The following is a 22,588-nucleotide window of genomic DNA, read 5'->3' as shown; positions in this document are numbered from 1 at the left end:
GATAGCCTAGCAAACACGACGAACAAGAAGTATGCATTAGAAGCAACAAAACCAACAATTATCGACTTTTCTATATTCTCTTAATAAACTCTCTTGATTCATTAGAAAATCTTATAAACATATACTAAATATGCAAGTTGCAACATGACTAAAAATCATGTTACAGACCCGTTTGATTTATCAAATCACTGATCCAAGACTGTCTTGACCAAATATCGATCGAATTCAATTCTAAGATCCTTAAACTCCACAATTTTAACCAACAATCCAAGTCACTTTCGAAAGACCTAGAACCCGAAATAACTATCCATCCAGCTCAAAATTCACCTTTCAAATCTAATGTAACTTTCGTAATTCCATTCCGAGCTTGTTTACTTAGAATATTGACTTTGGTCAAACTTTACAAATGTCAAACTTCCAAAATCATAAAACTTCTTTGAAACTCATCCTATCACCTCAAGAATCGTGTCACCATCTCCACAAATCACAAATGACATATAGAAGCTACGAAAATAATAAAAACAAGGTAAGCTGAGTGAGAACATTAAAAATAGTAAGGATCATTACAAAACAACAACTCAAATTCAAATCAACTTGATCTCACATCATGTCTAAACAAGCCTTGTATTTACTATTGTCTTTTGACACAAATGACTTATACGATAATTCAAAATATGTGATTTTAAAAATGAGATAAAATGTGAATAAACTTATATATTTAAGCTAGCTAGTAACAAATAAGCTCTTTATTGTTTCACATTGCTAGTCAAACTATCACAAACAAATTTAAATAGAGCTAGTAACTAATAATTAGACAGTCCAACATCCAAGGATATAAACTCTTATAAAACCCCATTGAAAACTAATGGAAGTACTCAATTTATTTAATAAAATGACTTCATTGAAAACTAATGAAAGTGAGAATTTAAAACTTTTGATTTCATTTATCTCATGGAAAAAAACCTTTTGATTTTAAAGTTTGAGATCATGTTATGCATTCGAGGGTATGACATAATAATTAATGAAGTGGAATGAAAATTACGAGATCTCGAAATCAAACTTCAACAAAGATAGTATTTTATACATGATTTTTTTTATATTTATCTTAACTTAGCGTTACTTGATACATGTTACTATACTAATTAATAGAATATGACAATCATGTGAATTCAAAGTATTTTCACCCTTCTTTTTGTCGAAAAAAATAATATCATTTATTGATTTGATGTGAACACGAAAGATACGTGTGACTTACATATTTCTTTTGACTAACAAATTCCTTGGCATATTTCAAAAGTATCTAATAATATATATAAATAAAATGTTTTATACATTTATTGATTTGATGTAACCACAAAAGATGCGTGTAACTTACGTATTTCTTTTGACTAAAAATTTCTTGGCATATTTCAAAAGTATCTAATAATATGAAAATAAAACGTTTTATACATTTATTGATTTGATGTAAACACAAAAGATACGTGTAATTTGTATATTTCTTTTGACTGGCAAATTCTTTGGCATATTTCAAAAGTATCTAATAATATATAAATAAAATATTTTATATATTTATTGATTTGATATAAACACAAAAAATACATGTATCTTACGTATTTCTTTTGACTGACAAATTTCTTGGGATATGTGCATTGAGGAGGACAATATGTTGAGGTAGTAGGTCCCATATAATGGTACCTTCTACCTAAACAACAAAATAGAGCATTGAAACTTTTTCTAGATAATTCTATTTGTTTCATTTTATATGATATTTATATTATTTAAGTTATTGATAATATTATTTTTCTTATAGTTATTCAATTTCTTTTCACCATAACAATTTTTGTTTTATAAGTAATATTTTGTGCAACTTTTGTCCAAAAGCTATGACTTAGGAAATACTTTACATATATGTATATTATTTACATCAAATAACTTAAATTTTATAATTATTAAATGGCGAATTAAAATGAAAATATATAATAAGTAATAAATGTATATAAATAAAAGTTTCATATATTTATTGATTTGATGTTAATGTCGAGAAAAGTAAGTATAACTTCTTACTTTTATGACTTTGACAAATGCATTGGGATGAGTGCATTGTGGTCCCATATAATGGTATCTTTTACCTAAACAACCATCATGGGGCATAGGATTCCTTTTTTTATAGTCCATCTGTTTCATTTTATATGATATTAATATTAATTTATAAATAAAAAAATAATAGATAAAAATACGGAGATAATAAGCTATTTTTAAAGTTAAAATATGTAAATGACTTTTTTGAATAACTTAAGATGCAACTTATATATCTTTTATTATTTTTCATATTTATTTTTAAAAGAATAATTTATTTGAAATCATTAAAAGTTATTATTTATAATATATTATGTAATTTTTAAATATACAAAATATTTCAAGAGAGAATAATAAGATATTGATCATTCATGCTAAAAATTTTATCTCAACTATTCTTTGATGAGATTCAAATTACATTTTCAATTTTGTAGTTTCATACTCTGAATTTTACAGAATTAATATCTATTATATAGAAAATGAGAAAAAGTTAAAAATAAAATTTCAAATCATGATTATTTGTACAGACAATATAATAATATTTGAAACATAACAAGCACCATATGAATGACACATATTTTTATGTGTGGAACCTACAAATAAGTATGTGTCAAATGTGAATGAGATATCACTCTTCATAAAATACTAATTTTTTTTAATTTAAAATTAAAAATAGAACTTTTCTTTTAAGAAAGAGATCATAAATGTCATATTCAAAGGTCAAATATATGGTTATTAAAAGAAAAAAAAGGTCCCTCTTAATTTTCTAGTTTTATTTAAAAAATTAGAAACAAATGAGAGAGAGAAGGGGGACATGTGCGCCTTTGGGTTGTTCTAGAACAATGGGGTACTAACTTAACATTTAAAGTTAGTAAGTTCACAATAAATACAATTTATTAAATATTTTAATTTAAATAAATATTATTTGCATATGTATAAGTGATCAAGTCGAAAATATTGTGTCCTTAAAAAGTTCAAAGAAAAAGTAGAAACTAATGAGAGAGAGAAAATATAAGGTAGATGTGAATTTAATTTTATAGTTAATGAGTTTTAAATAAAATGAAATTTATTAAATCTTATATTATTAAGTTTTATTTGTATGAATATATATAATTCAAATAAAAAATAATAAATTCAGTTGAACCTATTAAATTCAAGTCCGCAAAGGAAGGCGAAAGAAGAAAAAAGAGAGTCAAAACCTTATTTTTCATTTATTAGACCTTTAACAACTAGTACTAAAAATTTGCAAATTTCCATCAATTTTTCAATGAAACATCGTCGATAATTTTACATTTTCAATAATAATAATTTGTCAGAGACATTTTTCAAATAATATATTTCTCATATTTGTTAAACAAATGAAGAAAGTATTACTTAACAATTCTGTAGGAATATTTATTTTTCATCTATAAAACTACATTGAATATATTATTAGGAATTAAACTAAGTTTCCTTTATGTACATTTTGAAGTGACCCTGATTTATTTTGGAGTTACTTGTAATGTACTTATTTGTAAAATCAAGCAAAGACATTATATGATTATTTTTAAAATTTCACATATGGTTTGTTTAAAGTTTTTTTCTGTCCTATATTAATTGATCATTTTTTTACACGCATATTCAGAAATCATAAAGAAGAAAATAATTTTATTAATTCACCCCTTAATTTTTCAAGAAAAATTAATTGCAATGATAATATATGAAAATTTTAATTAATGCCTTCTTAATTTAGTAAAGTGGACAACTAATGAAATATCTATTTTTAAACCACAAAAGCTTCTAAAACATTAACTCTTGTATTTTTTTAAAAATAAAAATGAAGATTTGTGATTCTGACAAAGTACAAATATTAAATGCAACCCAAAGTACATCAAGATCTACTAAAGAATAATCCTTATATTCTTATTATATAGTATTATAAAAAAAAAAATACAAGTGGTGAAAAGTAGAAATCTTTCATGTACTTCCACACACTTTACTTCCATTACATAAGCATTACATTTAAAAATCCTAAATCCATTTTGAGAGCTTAAACATTTACTATCATTTTCCATTAAGTTTTGTATATATCATAGCTAAGTCAAACTATGCAAATGACTATTATTATTACTTTCCTTGTTTTAATGTGATGCATTTTGATCGATCATAAAATTTAATTAAATTATTTTTTAAAATTGTAATTTAAATAAACTATAAATATTCATATAATTATAAATTATCTTATTAAAATAAATATATAAATTAAAATTTAGTTATTAGGAATATAAAAAATATTATCACTATTTAATTTTTCGTGAGGCAAATTAAAAGGAAAGTGTATCATATAAATTATTGGGGGATACTAATTTTTAATGTTTATAATATTACATATGTTTCAATTTATATGGTTTGATTCAATGTACGAAAATCAAATTAATTAATGTCCAATATGAATTCAGACATAAAATCTCTCAAATAAAATTTACATATTTAGAGACTATACAAAAGAAAAAAACTCTAAATTATTTATTAATTCAAAATATTTTATAAATTATTTTTGTATGGAGTATTATTTAGCACAAATATCAAAAGATTGTTTCACCAACATTTCCCCATCACCTACCCCAACAAAAAAAAAAAAAAGTTGAGGACATTTTTGTCCACAAATATATATTTATTTATTCATTTATGACTTTATTGACAATAACAATAATAATAACATATTATAATGGTCTCGAGAAGGTAAAATGTACCAATCTTAGCCTTATTATTTATGAAAGTATCTCCAATTTTCATAATAATAACATATTTAGTATAATTTCATAAATAAAATTTAAAAAATATATGAAATATATAACCTTACATATCTCGTGACATCGTAGAAATAGAGAGGTTGTTTCCGATATGCTATAAACTTTTATGACCAAAAAAAAATTAAAATTCATTATCATAATTCTTCTTCTTCTTCTTCTCCACCTCTTCACTCTCAGTTCCTTTTTTTTTTCTTGCATTTTCTATGAACAAAACTTTGTTCACCACTTCTGCAAAACCTCAAGCTTTGTTCTTTGTTTCATTTCCTAAAAACCCAAAACCCCATTTTTGATCTGTGAAATTCTTGTTTTTCAGTTGTAGAGAAAAAATGGGTTCTCTTGTCCCATTTCAAGACCTTAATCTTCAACCTGAATCGACTAATTTCACATCTGCTACAACCCCAAATCCAAGAATTATCCCAAAGATTGAACCAAAACTTGAACCCCTTGATGAGTATACACAAGCTGATCTTCAAAGCACACCTTTTTTTTCCAACCCTAGTCCCAATTTCAACTCAAGTTCTGGTTCAGCTTTTACCAGGAACCCACAATTAGCTACTCCTGAGGCTGATTCACAATCACCAAGCTCGATTATACCGGAGATTCCACCTGGGTGCGATGGAAACAATGTTTATGTTTATTCGGAATATAATCGAATTTCTGAGATGTTTAAAGAAGCTTTTACTAAGAAAATGCAGCGGTATGGAGATGTTGAGGTGGTTGGAAACCAGAATCAGGATTCTGCTGATGAGGTTATGGAAGACCCTGATGCTCGAGCTATTGTTCCGGTGAGTAATAATGATACACAGGTTGCAGAAGTGGTGGTTGCTAAAAGGAAATATCAACAGAGATCAGCGGAATTGGTTAGAGTGACAGATCTTAAGGTTGAAGATCAGCTTTATTTTCGAGATGCTGTTAGGAAAACCCGAATGCTGTATGATTCCTTGCGAATTCTTGCGATGGTGGAAGATGATGGAAGCCAGCATTTGGGTCCATATAGAAAGCCAAGAGGTGATTTGAAGGCTTGTCAAATATTGAGAGAACATGGGTTGTGGATGAATCGTGATAAGCGGATTGTTGGGGCGATTCCTGGAGTGCTTATCGGGGATGTGTTCTTCTTTAGGATGGAGCTTTTGGTTGTTGGATTACATGGGCAGGCTCAAGCTGGGATTGATTATGTACCTGCAAGTCAGAGTTCGAACCGGGAGCCAATTGCTACGAGTGTGATTGTTTCAGGTGGCTATGAGGATGATCAAGATGGAGGAGATGTGATTATATATACAGGTCATGGTGGACAGGACAAGCACTCGAGGCAATGCGTGCATCAGAAGCTGGAATGTGGGAATTTGGCATTGGAGAGAAGTATGCACTATGGAATTGAGGTAAGGGTAATTCGTGGCTTTAAATATGAAGGAAGTGGAAGTGCAAGTGGTAAGGTCTATGTGTATGATGGATTATATAGAATTGTTGAATGCTGGTTTGATGTTGGGAAGTCTGGATTTGGAGTGTATAAATACAAGCTTGTTAGGATAGAGAATCAGGAAGAGATGGGAAGTGCTATTCTTCGTTTTGCACAAAATCTTAGGATCAGACCTTTGGTGGCAAGGCCTACTGGTTATGTTACTCTTGATATATCAAGGAAAAAAGAAAATGTGCCAGTGTTTCTTTTCAACGATATTGATGATAATCACGACCCGGCTTATTTTGAATATCTAGTAAAACCTATTTATCCTCCGCATGTCTCTCTGAATGTGCACAGTGGTAATGGCTGCGAGTGCATTGATGGGTGTGCTGATAATTGTTTTTGTGCTATGAGAAATGGTGGCCAATTTGCCTATGATTATAATGGGATATTGTTGAGAGGCAAACCGTTAGTATTCGAATGTGGACCACATTGTCGATGTCCTCCAACTTGTCGGAATAGAGTGACTCAGAAAGGTTTGAGGAACAGATTTGAGGTGTTTCGGTCTAGAGAGACTGGTTGGGGAGTTAGGTCACTGGACTTGATCCAAGCTGGGTCCTTTATCTGTGAATATACTGGGGTTGTACTCACACGAGAGCAAGCCCAAATTTTTACTATGAATGGTGACAGTTTAGTCTATCCAAGTCGCTTTCCTGATAGATGGGCAGAATGGGGAGATTTGTCGCAAATATATCCTAACTATGAGCGCCCAGCATACCCCTCCATTCCTCCTCTGGATTTTGCTATGGATGTGTCTAGAATGAGGAATGTAGCATGTTATATTAGTCACAGTTCAAGCCCCAATGCTTTGGTGCAGCCTGTGCTTTATGATCACAACCATGTAGCGTTCCCCCACATGATGCTCTTTGCAATGGAGAATATTCCCCCTCTAAAGGAGATCAGTATTGATTATGGGGTAGCAGATGAATGGACAGGAAAGCTTGCCATCTGTGATTGACTAACTTATAGTAGTTGATTCAATTTTGAAAATGATGCGGCACAGCTGTTTCTCGTACATCATTTGCTGAGGTAATTTAAACATTCAAGACAATAATTCCTGTTGAACTCAAAATTGTAACGACTTTCAGTAACATGTTTTCTTGAGGGATGACTGCTAATTACCAGTCTAGTGGTATTAGTTGTTTTCTTACTCTAGCTACCTATTACTTTTATTCTGAATCTCTTGATAGACTATTTGAGACCGATTTCATTAAAAGTTGTGCCAGTCTTAAATTTATCTAGCTCTGGAGACTTCATGACTTGCTATTCTCCTTCTATTGTGAATTTTAACAAGCTGATTGGAACTCCAATTGCTTTGTTGAGTTTTTATCAATATGCTATATGCAGTTTGAATGCATCTTAACTGATTTATTGAATGAATTTGAACTTTTTTTCATGCTGGTCTGGATACATGGTATCATCCCAGACCCCACTTGTGGGACTACACTGGGTATGTTGTTGTTTCATACTAATTGATAAGAATTTCCCTTTTCTCTCTTTGCTTGTCTTTTTAATGGCTTATAGCATGATTTTGTTTCTAATTAGTTGTGCTCTTGCCTTGATAGATCCTTTCCTCTTTAGATTTCGTATCTAAAGAACTTTTTGCACAACTGCTGAGTAGTACTCCCTTGTCCCATAATAGTTGTACAACCTTTTTTGGCACCCAAAGCTGTGGCCGCTCAATAAAGTGGGTAAAAACTGTAGGAGAGCGAGGACGAAAACTTAAGAAGATTTTTCCCATCCACCTTAGTCTTGGTGGACAGAGCTACCCAGTACCTGTGTGCTATGTTGGTATCCGGTGAAATAGTTGAAGTTTGCATGTTGACATGGACACCGCCACCGCCACCGCCACCGCCACACACTACTTTAACTAGCTATTCTACATGGAAAAGGGCAAATGACAGAAATGGAATTGAGTGGGAGTTAGGAGTTTTCTTATAGGAAGGGTACTTTGGTGATTACCAAAAATGTGGGGATGAAGTAGTAAAAATCTTGTCTAATCTAGAAGTGCTTATAAGCTGAAAAGTGCTAGTGCTTATACAATAAGTCAATCCAACTTATAAGTTTTACCAAACACCCTAGAGTATGATAAATTATTTCGAGTTGTAAAAGAGGGTTAAAAGTGAGGTTTTGATAATAATTAGTTGAGAAGATGTCGAGATGCTTGACGTAATTTTTAATTTATACAAATATCAACCTCGTTCAAGGGGAGGTTTATTTTGGAAATGAACCTTAATGTGAAGTAGGTTAGATATGAACACAGTGGAGGCAGCTATACTAATGGAAATGTCTTTTCGTTTTTAGGAAAAAAGATGTCTAGTATTCTGAAACAAAGGTAGTAATGTAATTAAGTTAAATACTAACAGGATCAACTGGAGGAAAGAATACTCTCCCTAATGCCATATTTTTTTAGTTTCTTGGTGTCCAACCGTCAATGGCGACATGAGCTATGCTGTTGAGGTTTTGCATGCTGTGATTGCTAATTTTCTCATTTAAAGAAATGGAGAAAGGGTGTCCGTTTTAACTTGAAGTACCTTGAACAGATTAGACAAGTTATATGGTGGGTTGTAGTGGCTTAATTACAGGGACTCTGCTTCCTTAAGCGGTCAATGGTGCGCACAAGAAGAGAAAGAGGTTGGGGGAAAAGAACTTGTCTTGAGACTTATCAATCTTTGTGAAAAAAACAGTATTGTAGGTATCACCTTTACAAACTAGGTCAAGTTTAAAAGGTAAAGTTATTCCTTACCATTAGAGGAGAATGGATATGGCAATGGTGGGGAGCCAGAACGGATGCTTTCCCCTGCTAACTCCCAACTTTGCCCCACACACTATATGCTCACTCTCTTTCTTCTCATTAATTTTAGTCCCTTATTCATCATTTTTAATTGTTTATTGTATTTTCCAAATTTGATTTTAATGTCATGTACCAAATAACTGTGTTTTCTCTTTAGATGTTAAGTTTAACATTTGAAGGAAGAATCATCAATCTAAGTTGCGCGGACTCTTCACTTTCGATGCCACACCTGTGTCAGATTCTCCAAAAATACACTACTTTTGGCAAATTCGACACGCATCCCTTGACATTTATGTAGAGTCCGAGCAACATAGACATCAATATATAAATTATTATATATGAACAAAAGAATAGAAGACATTTAGAGGATATTGTTGGATACCTTGCCCATAAATAAATGGGATGCCAGAAGTAAACCTTCGAAATTTGAAAAGTTTCAGGTGGTGGGCGCACCATTACATGACCTCTTTGCTTCCAATTTGGAGATAATAATTTGCTCTTCCACTCTGTTGGGTCACATCTAAGAGTTTGACCAAGCCTTTTCCTATCCCACTCTTCTCTCTTTCTATCCAAAGAGGTGGATATATAATTTAGGTTCCCTCTTTGGTTAGAACAAAGATGGAATATGATGCGTTGCTTGATGATTAATGAGCATGCACATGTATATGATTTCACCATTTTTTATGTTTTATTCCATATGATCCTATTCTTTATTTGTTCCATTTCAAAAAAGATTTTACTCAAAAAGTAGACCAAACCTTCAAGTTATATTTCCTTAGTAGCAACTAGAGGTGTCAAATGGGCTGGTTGGGTTGAAACTAGAGATATTAAAATGGGTTGAAATAGAAATTGGGTTGGGTCCTGATCCGTCCAAGTTTACTTTGGGCTCAAATGAGCTTAAAGATGGGTTGGGTCTTGACTCTCTCAATTTGACCTGCTTAATCTCTAATTATTTTAATATATTGTTATTTAATTTTATAACTACAATTTGAATTTCAACTCAAGAAAATTTTAAAAAGAAGAAGTTACAAATGGATAGATAAATCCTAAAAGATATAAAATAGATAGTTCAATATAGGAACATACATTACATCAATGCAAATAAAAGGTCTTAAAACGGGTTGAAATTGGAAATTAAATTGGGTTCAATTGTGGGTTAGGGCTTGAATGAGTTGAGATTGAACCCAACTCAAATTATCTTGAGCACAACCCTTAAAATTCTAGGCGGGTTACCTATTGTTGGGCTCATTTTTGACACCCCTAGTAGCACCCCAATGTTGTGGCCTAGTTGTCGTTGTAGTGGGAGAAGAACCATGAGTTCTTAGCTTAGTTGCGTGGACTCTTCACTTTGACCGCATCCGTGTCGAGACTTTCCAAAAATGCACTACTTTTGGCAAATCCGACACGCACCCGTTAGAAATTTTTGAAGAGTCCGAGCAACATAGGTTCTTAGGTTCAATCCTAGTGGAGGCTAAAATCACTAGGTGACTTCTCCCATCTGCCTAAACCTTGGTAGACAGAGTTATCCGACATTTATGCCGGTGGAGGTAACCCCCCCCCAAACCATCATCATAAAAAAAGGGTTATATTTCTTTCTTGAAGTTTGCATGTCTACCAAATCTGTAATTTTCTGCAGCAGAAACATACTAGATAGCATTAATTACTTTTGGGTTCTTTGGACTTGTTGAGTCTAAGCTATTTTACGAAATAAAATGTGACCAATAACCAACTAAGAAAACCGCTTGTTACAAATAAAATCTTCTTGTTCAAAAGAGCTAATGTTACTAATCTGACCGACACTGAACTTGGTATAATGAAATAATTGAATGATTGAAAAACTAGATTATTCAGGAAATACATATTGAATGCTGATATTATGCATTGAATTTCTAAATCTGCACTTTTGTACTTTATCTAGTACCTTTTTGGTAGTGATGTTAATAAAATTACCATTACCTTATTAATTTTTTTTTATCGACTTGTTCAACCTGACATCATTAATGAGTCACTAGTTCAACTGCCCCTCGAAAGATAAGTGTTAGGAAGTCCCACATCGGTAGAGGAATGGGAAATTGGTCTTCTTATATGGACTTGGATGAACCTTCCTCCTGAGCTTCCTTTTGAGGTTGAGTTAGGCCCAAGTACTATATCTTAACATGGTATTAGGGCCAGACCCATCCCAATTTGTTGTTCACTGATGTTGGACCCCTATTTATAAGTGTTCACGCTCCAGTTGAGGTTTGTGCGTGCAAGGGAGTGTTAAGAAGTCCCACATCGGTAGAAGGATGAAAAAATGGTCTCCTTATATGTACTTGAACAAACCTCTTCTCATGGGCTAACTTTTGAGGTTGAGTTAAGCCCAAGTACCATATATTAACAATAAGGTCGATAAGTACCATGCAATTGACACCCATTCTATATTTAGAAACTTTTATATTGACACCCATTCTATATTTAGGGCCTGCTTGGATTGGCTTAAAAGTTGGTCAAACCTACATATAAGTCTTTTTTAGCTTTTGAAAGTGTTTGGCAAGGTTAAAAATAACTTAAAATAAGTTAAAAATGACTCAAAAAAAAGTTAAAAACCAAAATTAGGAGTCACCCTACTTTTTATTTTTTGACTTAAAAAGTCATTTATGTTTGACTTTTTTATTTTTTGACTTAAAAACTACTCCCTCCGTCCCATTTTATGTGGCACCATTTTCATTTTGGTCAGTCCCAAAAAGAATGTCACATTTTCTTTTATGGTAAGTATTTAAAGGTACAATTCCTCTTTTACCCTTGTTGGTCCCACTTAATCTTAAAATAATACTCCAATACATTTATGAGGAAAGAGAAAAGTGAGTACTTTTTAAAGGGCAATTTGGTAAACATTTCAAAGTCTTCATTTATTTCTTAAACTCCGTGCCCGGTCAAATGTTGCCACATAAAATGGGACGGAGGGAGTACTTTTTTTTAAGCCAATCCAAACAGACTCTTAGAAACTTTTATCATGATTTTCTAGGTTTTTTGCCAAGACATGCTCTTATAAGAATTGACATTACATGTTGATGAGTAGTAAGTTAATCTTCCATTAGTTGAAAATTTTAAATTTTAGTAAATAGTAATACTACTCCCAGAGCTTTTGCTCCGTGGTAAGAGCACAAAACGTGATGTGTGGATTAGGAGCATGTCAAGAGTTCAAACGCTGCTGCAGTCAAAAGTCTGATATTCAAGTGGAGAAGAGTAGAGGGATTTACCTGTTATCCACTGAGAGTCTCGTAAGCAAGCTGGTCCTTTGGAATCTCTCGGTTGTCAAAAAGAAGTGATAGCTACTTCTGTCAAACGTAGAGTATGCTTCTTGTCATAGTAAAGCACAGAAGTATTCCCTTTTCTTTCTTGCTTCTTTTTCTTAATTGACCTTGAATTGTCGTGTTTTCTGATAAATTGAACTTGCTTGCTGATAATTTTTGTCTTTTACTTTTTCGATGCCCCTGAAGAAGTCTGCTTCTTCCTTTTGTTGGGTGAATTTCTACTAAGTCTCCAGGTGGTTCATATTTTTAAACTGAAATTATTTTTGTGCATTTGACAAAAGCAACTTTATGATATTCGGTATGTGTACTAAATGTGCTTCCATGACCAACTAGTGTTGTTTAGATTGTATTAGCTGACTGTCAAGTAAGATAGGAAATTGAATTTCCCTACCTTTCATTTGGTGCTGTTGAACTAAAGTATGGAGAAAGTCACCTTTGTTGCTCTTAGCAATGTGTTCGATATTAGCCAGAGATCACACTCCTTTCCTCTTTTTCAAAAATTATCACTTGTCCTTGAATTCCGCTTCGACATCACCTGGTAGTCAGATGGAGATCATAGTTATGGTTTTTGGTCAGTACTAGTTATAGCATACCCTTGCAAAGTTTTTCTGGTCATACACCCTTCCAGTTCTACTTCAAGGATTTCATCCACAACCATTTGTTGTTTGCATAATTGAAATTCATAATATATTGTTCAACCTCTGCCACGATTACTGGTTCTGGAAATCATTGTTTGTACTGCTGATACTTTGTTTTGTCAGGAAGCAACCTACTAGGGGAATGGTTTTGATTATGAAGATATCGGGTTACAGTTGCCGCTCAAAGCAGCTTACTGCCTAACCTTCTGCTGTTTCTAACTACTTTTTTTTTATCTCATGCAGATGAAGGGCGAGTGTTACCCTCTTGACATTCCCGTTATCTTGGTGACAGTCCAGACCGCATCACTAGATTCCTAAAACAAGTTGCTCTGATAGCTGTTGCTGCACCAGCTTGTAGATCCTATGTTGTAGATAGCATGGTGTTCGATGACTAGCTAGAAGAGTGAAGAAAGTGATATTGCTGCTTCTCACTATATATCCGCGCTTTGGTAGGAACCTTTTTAACCTATATATGCTAACCTGCCATTGGTGTTCTTGATTGTAAGAGCTTTCGTAGGTTGTAGTAATAGCTTGTATATATGAAGATCAAACTTGCTTATTCTGTACAGAAGATTGTATTGATATCGTGTTACCGGATAGCTGTAGTTAAGTTAAAATGCTTTTGCCAGATAAAGAGGGAAGCACCTAGTTAGGGATGCTGGGAATTTTGAAAGGATCAAAGAGGCACAGCAAATATGTTACTACCAGATTTTCCCTCTGGATATGGCAATGCAAATTTTATTCAAATTATTGAATTCTTTCTTATGCTTAAACCTATTTTTTTTTTCTCTTTGTGCTGTTTACCCTATTGAAATACAGAACATAACATCATTTTGCTTGATTTAGCCAAGTTATTTCAAGAACTTGAGCTGTGTTAAATAAGGAAAACTCAGTTATTTGGTTGTATATTTGCTCTTCAGAAGTTCTCGTTTTATTTTCAAAGTCAGCACTTAGTCAAACGTCATCACATAAATCGGGCATAGCTAACTTTTGAGTTAATTTGTGCAACTATATTTGGTAATGTGGCACTGTTGATTGGATAGTGACAAGGAAGCCAACTGGACAATGATGCTGCCTTGACAGTTACATCAATGCTGATGTTTCAACTTACTGAACAAATATAAATATCTTAGATGTGAAAGATCATCAATTGACATAGATGGCTAACTTGAGAATTAGCTATGGAATGTTGGTTTCATGAATAATTAGGTAGAGACTAATGAATTACAGCGCTGATTTGCCAAGTTTTTTAAAGCTAAAATTACTTCTCATTTCAAAATATGTTTAAATTTGATGTGTTTGGTCAAAAAAGAATACTATGTATTACTGAGCAGCACATAAACAATCAATCTTCTGTTGTGCAAAAACTACAATTTTTTTGCTTCTTTTTGCGAAGTTAAGGAATATAGCTAACTTGTATTCTGTTGGTAAGGGCAAAGATATAACAAGAACTGAGAGAGCAATTGCTAGTACATTTGACTCTGACATATAGAAACTTAACATGTTATATGGTATAAAATTGTTCAAGTGCTGCAGAATTTGGATACATGATAATAGACATATCTGTTAATAGCATACACATATACAACTGATATTACGAGCCGTATCGATCAACTGGCCTCAATTTTGAAACCCCCCTCAAAGATTTAGGACTGTCAGATGGTGGTTCCATTCTTTTCAAGTTCGCGTTGCCTGGCTCTTTCCATCTTTCGCTTACGCCATTCCTCCACAACTGTACACAAGTTTATTATTGAAGGGAATGAGTTTAACGAACAATCGTACAAAATCATGCTTTAACTATGCATTGCATTTGACCCAAGAAAAAAGTAAGGAACTCTCTGAAGCAAATTCTAGTAAGACTTGTTAACATCTAATGGTTTCAAAATGCAAGAAAAGAGTACTAGAAGTCATTACCAGAATAGAGGCACAGCACTTTTCAGCCATGGAGCTCGACACATACAATTAAAGGAGCAGTATCTCACAGGTAAAGTCCATTATGATAGCAGAAAACACTGGCAAGAAGCAGATGAATAAATCTATACTACAGATGCATGGCTAGCTCAGAATTCTATTTGCCATTCTAAAAGATGAGAACTTTTTATGTCCATTTTATGTAGGCCATGCTTGTTTCTCATAACTATTGGTTCTCATTAGCACGTTGGATGATTCATGCATGAAAGGAGAATATACAAGGTAGGAGAAACCCCGGCAAAACAATCTTGAGGTTGTAGTATATGCTCCAAAAGAACATGTAAGAGATAAACACAACAGTCCTCATGGATTTCCCTGATCTAAAATGCTTATTGTGTGACTAGTTGATACCCATTAGTCCCGAGTCTTTATGAAGATTAGCAGGAGCTAACACCAGCGACAGAATGCAGTTATAGCACTTCAGACTTTTTACACTCGATTGCAGTGCATTATCTATTTTTTGATAAGATAAGTGGTATTAATAATAGCATCAGGAAGATGCAAAATTTACAAGATATGGCATTTGAGCTTACAAAAAAATCTCTGGCTAACTATACAAACTATCTAAGCCAGAGCTAATGAGTTAGTAAAATCCTGAAGTTGTTCTGCATTAACAGCAGGATACAAGTTGGTCCAACTAAACAAATTTTCAGTGCACCTAGTCTTCAAAATGCCTAAAGCAGTTGACTCTCCATCAAAACATCTCTTGTTCCTCTCTAACCATATACACCAAAAAATACAAGCAGGTATCATAATCCAGATCTTCTTGATGGCTTTGTCAACTTTCCATAGACTCCAACTCTCATATGCATCCTTAACAGTGAGGGGTGTGGTCCATTTGATGCCAGAGAGACAAAAAAACATGCTCCATAATTCTGAGGCCACCTCACAATGAAGAAGAAGGTGTCTAGGGGTTTCAGCCTCTTTTTTGCACATATAGCATCTGTTTGGGAATTGGATTTTTCTTTTCTTTATGTTGTCTTGGGTGAGACATGCCTCATATGGAGCTATCCAGGTAAAAAAAACTACCTTAGGTGGTAGCTTGGTCCTCCAAATGAGTTTCCATGGCCAGTTAGCTATCACGGGGTTTCTAGAGCACAACTGTTGATACCCTTCCTTGACTGTATAAACTCCTTTCTGGTGTCCCCATTTGAGCTTATCAGCTGCCTGGAGATTAATGTGACAATGTTGTAGTCTAGCAAAAAGGTCTACCAGATCATTCACTTCCCAATCGTGCATATTTCTTCTAAATCTTATATCCCAATTGATCCCTTCTCTATTAGCAACAATAATAGAATTGGGATCTTGAGCAATTCTAAACAGATCTGGAAAATCCTCCTGAAGAGTGGTATTTCCAAGCCATTTGTCTGTCCAAAATTTTAGGAGTACACCATTGCCCAATTCAAAGTAAGTGTTCTGATCAAATGTATCCCACAACATCCTAATACTCTTCCACAGTCCCACTCCATAAGGAAGTGTAGTAATATTTGAGCACCATTGATTCAGCCTTCCATGCTTAGCTATGATGACCTCTTTCCAGAGCCCTGCGTCTTCCAAGTTGTATCTCCAAAGCCACTTCATCATCATACTTTTGTTGTGGGCTGCAAGGTTCTTAATGCCAAGACCTCCTTGGTATTTTGGTTGTGTGACCTTCTCCCATTTGATGAGATGAAATTTGTGTTTCTCCCTGTTGCCTTTCCAGAGGAAGTCCCTTCTTATCTTGTCAATCTGTTCTATAACCTCACTTGGCATTGGGAGCAAGGCCATGTAATAAGTAGGTAAACTGTCTAGAACACTATTGATAAGTGTTACTCTACCACCAAAGGAGAGATATTGCATTTGCCATGTTGCCAACCTCTTCTCAAACTTTTCAATAACCCCTGTCCAAATTTCAGTGGATTTATGCTGAGCACCCAAAGGAAGACCCAAATAAGTGGAAGGAAATGAGCCAATGTTGCAGCCCATGATATCAGCCATCTCATCCAGATTTAAAACTTCATTAACTGGGTAGATAGTGATCTTTTGCATATTCATGTGTAAACCTGAAATAGCTTCAAAAATAAACAAAGTTAGATTAAGCTGCATCACTTGTGATCTTTCAGCACCACAGAAAATCAATGTATCATCTGCATAGAGCAGATGCGATACATTAGCTTGACATGTCGGATCTCTTCCTATCTTAAATGGCTCAATCCAATGCAAAGAACTTGCTTTCTGAATCATTTTGCTGAGGCCTTCCATTGCCAAGATGAATAAGAATGGTGAGATAGGATCACCCTGTCTAATCCCTCTTTGGGGAGGGAAGAAACCCACAGGTGATCTATTCACCAAGATAGAATACTTGACTGTTGTGATACTGAATTTCATCCATCTTATCCATCTTTCGCCAAACCCCATTTGCCTCAGGATAGTAAGTAAGTATGACCAGCTTACTTTGTTAAAAGCTTTCTCAATGTCTATTTCACTAGAAACCCTGGTTCTCCACTCTTTATTTTCCAATCTAGAGCTTCATTAGCAATGAGGGCTGCATCTGATATTTGCCTTCCTCGAACAGATGCATTTTGGCTTCCAGAAACCAATTTTCCAATCACTGTTTTGAGCCTGTTTGCCAGAAACTTTGATGTTATCTTGTAAATGCTGCTAATAAGGCTGATTGGTCTATAATCTCTGAGCTCATTTGCCCCTTTCTTTTTAGGAATCAAGGATATGAAAGTGGCATTTACAGATTTGACCATGTGGCAGTGTTGGTGGTAGTGTCTCAAAGCTTTGATGATCTCGTACTTGATAATCTCCCAGGCATGTTGGAAAAATGCCATGGTAAAACCATCCGACCCCGGAGCCTTATCAGGAGCACAACTTTTAATAACTGAGAAGATCTCTTCCTCTTCAAACTCCCTTTCCAGCCAAGTACTTTCTGCTTCAGAGATTCTAGCTAAATTCTCAAATCTAGCCAATGGTCTCCATGGTTCATTTTCTGTATACAGGTGCTGATAGTAGCTCAAAATTTCCTCCTTGATCTCTCTTTTATCCTCAATTACATGCTCCGCTATTTTTAGCTTATCAATACAATTGTACCTTCTATTAGCATTAGCCACGCTCTGAAAGTACTTAGTGTTCCTGTCCCCATCCTTAAGCCATAAATATCTTGACTTTTGTCTCCATGAAACCTCCTCAATCTTTGCTAATTGTTCTAAATGTGTCTGCAAGTTAATCATTTGAGCATTTTCAGCCTCGGAAAGGATTCTGCTTTCAGAAGATTGTTCTAGATTAGTGAGGTCATTTAAAGCCTGGCTTCTTTGTTCTTCCAACTTCCCAAATACCTCCTTATTCCAAGTAGAGATATCCTTTTTTAGATATTTCAACTTTTGTACTAGAACGAAATCAGGACTGCCCTCAACTTCATAGCTACTCCACCAGTTTTTAACTGAATCAAGGAACCCCTCAGCCTGTAACCACATGTTTTCAAACTTGAAGTAGGATGAGCTAGAGTCCCATTCCCCACATTCAAGCATCAAAGGTTTGTGGTCAGATATTACTCTAGGAAGGGCCACTTGCTTTATTGTCTTAAAACTGTCATTCCACTCTGATGAGATCAAGAATCTATCAATTCTCGATGCCTGCAAAAGCCCAGTTCCTCTTGACCATGTATATTGCGCTCCTCGCAGAGGTAAATCCATGAGTCCTAAATCTAGTATGGTTTCTGAGAAGTTCTCCATGGCTCTAGTCCTTCTATGACAATTGAATTTTTCGTAGTCAAATCTGCACACATTGAAATCTCCTCCCAACACCCATTGACCATCCCAAGTGCCCCTAATCGAGGCTAGTTCATACCAAAGATCCTCCCTTTCGCTGTTTGTATGTGGTCCATACACTCCTGTATAGCACCATCTGAATTGTTCCTGGATACTCTCTAAAATTACAGAGACTGAGTAGGTTCCTGGTTCAATGTTGACACTTTTCCAGAACCTTTTATCCCACAAAATTATGATTCCCCCCCTGGTACCGTTTGCTTGTAATTCTGCCCAGCTGGCCCATCTATTCCCCCAAAGAGAATTGACTAGTTGTTGTGACCAATCCTCAATTTTAGTTTCTTGAAGACAAACTATGTCAGCCTTCCACTTCATTAATAGAGACTTAATGGTACTCCGCTTCCTACTGTCATTCAGACCCCTGACATTCCAACTGAGAATTTTTATTCTCATCTGGATTGTGCTTTGTGACTCCTACCCCTCGCCTTGATTGGTTCAACATCTTGAATTAAACCCGAAGATAACCTTTTTAATTCAGTTGCCCCTTTTTTCTTCTTCATCTTCAAGTCACCTTCTGATGATGAAACCCTCTGTTTAGCCTGATCTTGTCTTCGTTGATCCATTCTGAGAATCATGCCCAGTAATTCATGCTCAAATCCGATAGCATTAACGCCGAAAGCTTTGCAAGCCTTAACCATGACTAACTTTGTCCATTTAGAAGTAGAGATGACTGAAGGAGTATGTATAACCTGCTGACCAGGGATACCTTCACCATGCCAAGGAAGAAGAAGATGATCATTATTACGGGAGATGGATGACTGATCTGAGTCAGTAGCAGTATCAATGAGACATGTAATTTGCTTTGGAATTTCAAGAGATTGATCTTGAAAGTCGTGCAAAGATAAAGAATAAGTACTCCCCTCGTCTCCTTCGTCATCCGCTTCACAGTTGCTATGGCAGTCAAAGTCCTCATTATCGAACACCACTCGCTGTCGTTCTAAGGCTTGTAGTTCAAAAGTAATCGGGTCTAGAAACTCCCAAAGCCGTGCATTATCTATTATCCAGGTTAAACGCTGCTACATCAATGCTGCATCTCAGACTATGCAAGTACTAATGAACAGGGTAACCGAGCATAGTTTTTTGATTTCTCTACATACAATTCATGCTGCACGATAAGAAGGATGACATATACTTTTTACACCTAAGAGAAGGAAAGGGAAACTACAGCAGGGCAAGAGATGTCTTACTGTCTGAAATTTAAACAAAGGAGGATAAATGTAAATGGACTGATGCTGTGATGCAACTGACAGTGGTTTACTGGGAACATTGTTTTCTGTTGAAGATCATACATGATTTGATAGCTGTGATTTACCTAGATTAAGAGATGTAAATTTGCCAAAAACATCTAATTACCGAAGCAATAATCAACGTACACTACTTAGTATAAATGCCCAAACAAACTTGAGGGAATAATCAAACTTAACAATTCTCTCAATCTTTCTTTCGTTATTCTTCCTAGTGTCTTTTTTAGGATACTGGATAAGACAAACTACTAATTCCTATATCGCAATTCAGTCCTCCTCTTCGAGCCTACTTGCATCGCTCTCATACTCCTACTAAAACCGATGATAATTCTTCTATATTCTCTGGGTATGATCTACTTCTGGACACTGTCTTAGATCTTATAGAAGTAGAATATCAAACTTTGGTCCTACAATACGTGCCATCATCTGATTAAAATTACTTCTCCAAGAGGTAATGTGCATCGAGTTAAGACAAATAAAGTTGATGTATTCCTACTGACACTTAAGTTGTCCTTCATATAGTCTCAATTCATTGACCGAATTCAGAAGGAAGCAAATGAACTGTTAATTAAAGGAAATCAGATGACTGATATATTGATAATAGTACTTTTTAGAAGATATACAATTGATTGAAGCTTGCTATGACATTTAATTGAGCAAAAAGTTTCTTTTACTGCTTCCAAGAGCTGCAGAAGACATTGTTGACGGACTCACCATGAGGCTAAGCATTATAGAGGTCTTTTTGTGTCTAAAGATAAGATAAAGAGTGTCCAGAGGGTTGTTGATATTTACCTTTAACGCTGCCTGAATCAGAATAAGACCGATAATTGTTCAGTCTAGATATGAGGTCTACTGCAGCAGTCTGCTTTGCATCCTTCTGTTGGAGAGGATCTGGTTCGACATGACCTTCTTTCTGAATTTCCTTCACCTATAACGACAGAAGATATTATATTCTCCAAAAGTCACATAAAATAGAAAACAAAACACTACTAATACTATTGATGCACAGCATCCTAATTACTCAGCTACTGAACAAGGAAAAAGGAGGTACACACTCTTTTAATTAGCTCCACAGGCAACATAGCACGGCGAATCTCTTCTGCTTCCGTTATATACCTTTCAACTGCAGTTGAAGCAAGAACTCATATAAGCCATTCTCTTACCAGCATTGGATTAGGATATCTTGCAACAGTTTTTGACAAAAAACAAATATCCTAGAACTGGCTATATACACCTCCACCTTTTATTTTGGTACATGTCATCGATGGGAAAGTCCTTCACTTTTTTATGGCTTTTGCCATCAAGCTGCCACACCTGGGAGCAACTGAATGTCTTACCCCATGCCCATTGCTAGCTCTAGCACACCAGTACACCATTATATCATGCTCATTCATAAGGTATAATACGCCCTACTATTCATGTTGCAGGCAACAACTACTAACTGCCTTAAAAGTGGATATCTTTTGTTTCCGTCGAATCACAAGCTGGTGCACAAAACTAATGCAACTTTAGGATCACTTCCAAAAGGTTTTGCAGAAACTCAAAAAGGGTCACATGGCAACTTACAAGAAACCTTATTTTGTGCTATTTATGCTAGAAATCTCACTAAATAGTTTACATTAGAGGAAATACAAAAGAAAGACTTTAACTTCCTAATCTCATTTACTCTCAATTCTGCTTTACCCCTTTCTGCACTTCCAAGTTCCAAACTCAATTGGATATACAAATTGGTTCCACAGTGAAAATTTAGATCACCAAATGCAACAATTCCAGATCAAAGTACTCATTTTTACATTTCTTAATCAAACAGCAAAAACCTCTATCCTATATGCACTTTCTCAAAATTTATGTTTTCTATTGCTACCCTAAAGCAAAAACCCAGAAAAAATCAAACAGAAAGAAACACAATTTACAGATTAAAAACCCCGAGAACCTAAAAATGAAGCAAATTTAAAGGAAAAACAAAAACAAGAAGAGATGGGAACCTGAAGATGGTGTGGTGGAAGATGAAGAAGAAGAGAAGAAACTATGAAGTATAAAAAGGGCAGCAATTATATTGAAGAAAGTGACAATAATGGTGGCATTCTTGAACGACCACCTTAATCTCCACCGATGTTGTACACGTACCACCTCCATTTTCAATCCTCAGCTGAAAAAAAGTAAGGTTCTTGATTTAGCAACTGTGTTTGCTAAATGGAAGTTTCTCATAAATTGGAAATTACTGATTTGGGATCTTAAAATAATAAAAATTCGGGGATGACTCCGTTGATTTGAATAGTTCGATAACCAAACGATCCCTAAGTAATTTAACTAATATTGATCATCGAGATGAAATTGACAAAACTATATTATGAAATTAACTATCCTACCTTCTGTGATAGTCAATTTCATTAAAATGGAATAAAATGAGTTCTTATACTAATTAATATTTATTAAGACTATAATCAAGTTTCATGTTTAGACTTGGGTACTTCCATGTCAAAGAGCTTAAGTTTGAAATTTCTTGTCAGTA

General features: G+C 34.5%; 2 protein-coding genes across 2 annotated transcripts; one reads left to right on the top strand and one right to left on the bottom strand.

Moving 5' to 3' along the window:
* Nucleotides 1-5,078: 5,078 nt before the first annotated feature.
* LOC125851239 (histone-lysine N-methyltransferase family member SUVH9-like) lies at nucleotides 5,079-13,825 on the top strand. The gene is made up of 2 exons (XM_049531018.1): nucleotides 5,079-7,356; nucleotides 13,296-13,825. The coding sequence occupies exon 1, from the start codon at nucleotides 5,195-5,197 to the stop codon at nucleotides 7,283-7,285; it is 2,091 nt and encodes a 696-aa protein (XP_049386975.1). The 5' UTR covers nucleotides 5,079-5,194; the 3' UTR covers nucleotides 7,286-7,356; nucleotides 13,296-13,825.
* A 716-nt stretch (nucleotides 13,826-14,541) lies between these two features.
* On the bottom strand, nucleotides 14,542-22,397 carry LOC125851254 (uncharacterized). Its single transcript, XM_049531038.1, has 4 exons — nucleotides 22,062-22,397; nucleotides 21,132-21,199; nucleotides 20,869-21,004; nucleotides 14,542-14,784 (listed from the first exon to the last, which is right to left on the bottom strand). The coding sequence occupies exons 1-4, from the start codon at nucleotides 22,210-22,212 to the stop codon at nucleotides 14,708-14,710; spliced, it is 432 nt and encodes a 143-aa protein (XP_049386995.1). The 5' UTR covers nucleotides 22,213-22,397; the 3' UTR covers nucleotides 14,542-14,707.
* Between the last annotated feature and the right edge of the window lie 191 nt (nucleotides 22,398-22,588).

The sequence above is a fragment of the Solanum stenotomum genome, unplaced genomic scaffold, assembly GCF_019186545.1.
Source record: "Solanum stenotomum isolate F172 unplaced genomic scaffold, ASM1918654v1 scaffold23673, whole genome shotgun sequence".
In the NCBI taxonomy this organism is placed as follows: domain Eukaryota; kingdom Viridiplantae; phylum Streptophyta; class Magnoliopsida; order Solanales; family Solanaceae; genus Solanum; species Solanum stenotomum.
The sequence above is the reverse complement of the archived record's forward strand: the minus strand, read 5'-3'. Positions and strand labels throughout refer to the sequence as shown.

Coding starts and splice junctions, on each gene's coding strand:
- LOC125851239 (XM_049531018.1), top strand. CDS start 5,195: ATGGGTTCTCTTGTCCCATTTCAAGACCTTAATCTTCAACCTGAATCG.
- LOC125851254 (XM_049531038.1), bottom strand. CDS start 22,212: ATGGAGGTGGTACGTGTACAACATCGGTGGAGATTAAGGTGGTCGTTC. Junction 21,200..22,061: donor TTCCACCACACCATCTTCAG/GTTCCCATCTCT, acceptor CTTCAACTGCAG/TTGAAAGGTATATAACGGAA. Junction 14,785..20,868: donor TGATTCAGGCAGCGTTAAAG/GTAAATATCAAC, acceptor ACTTGTGTACAG/TTGTGGAGGAATGGCGTAAG.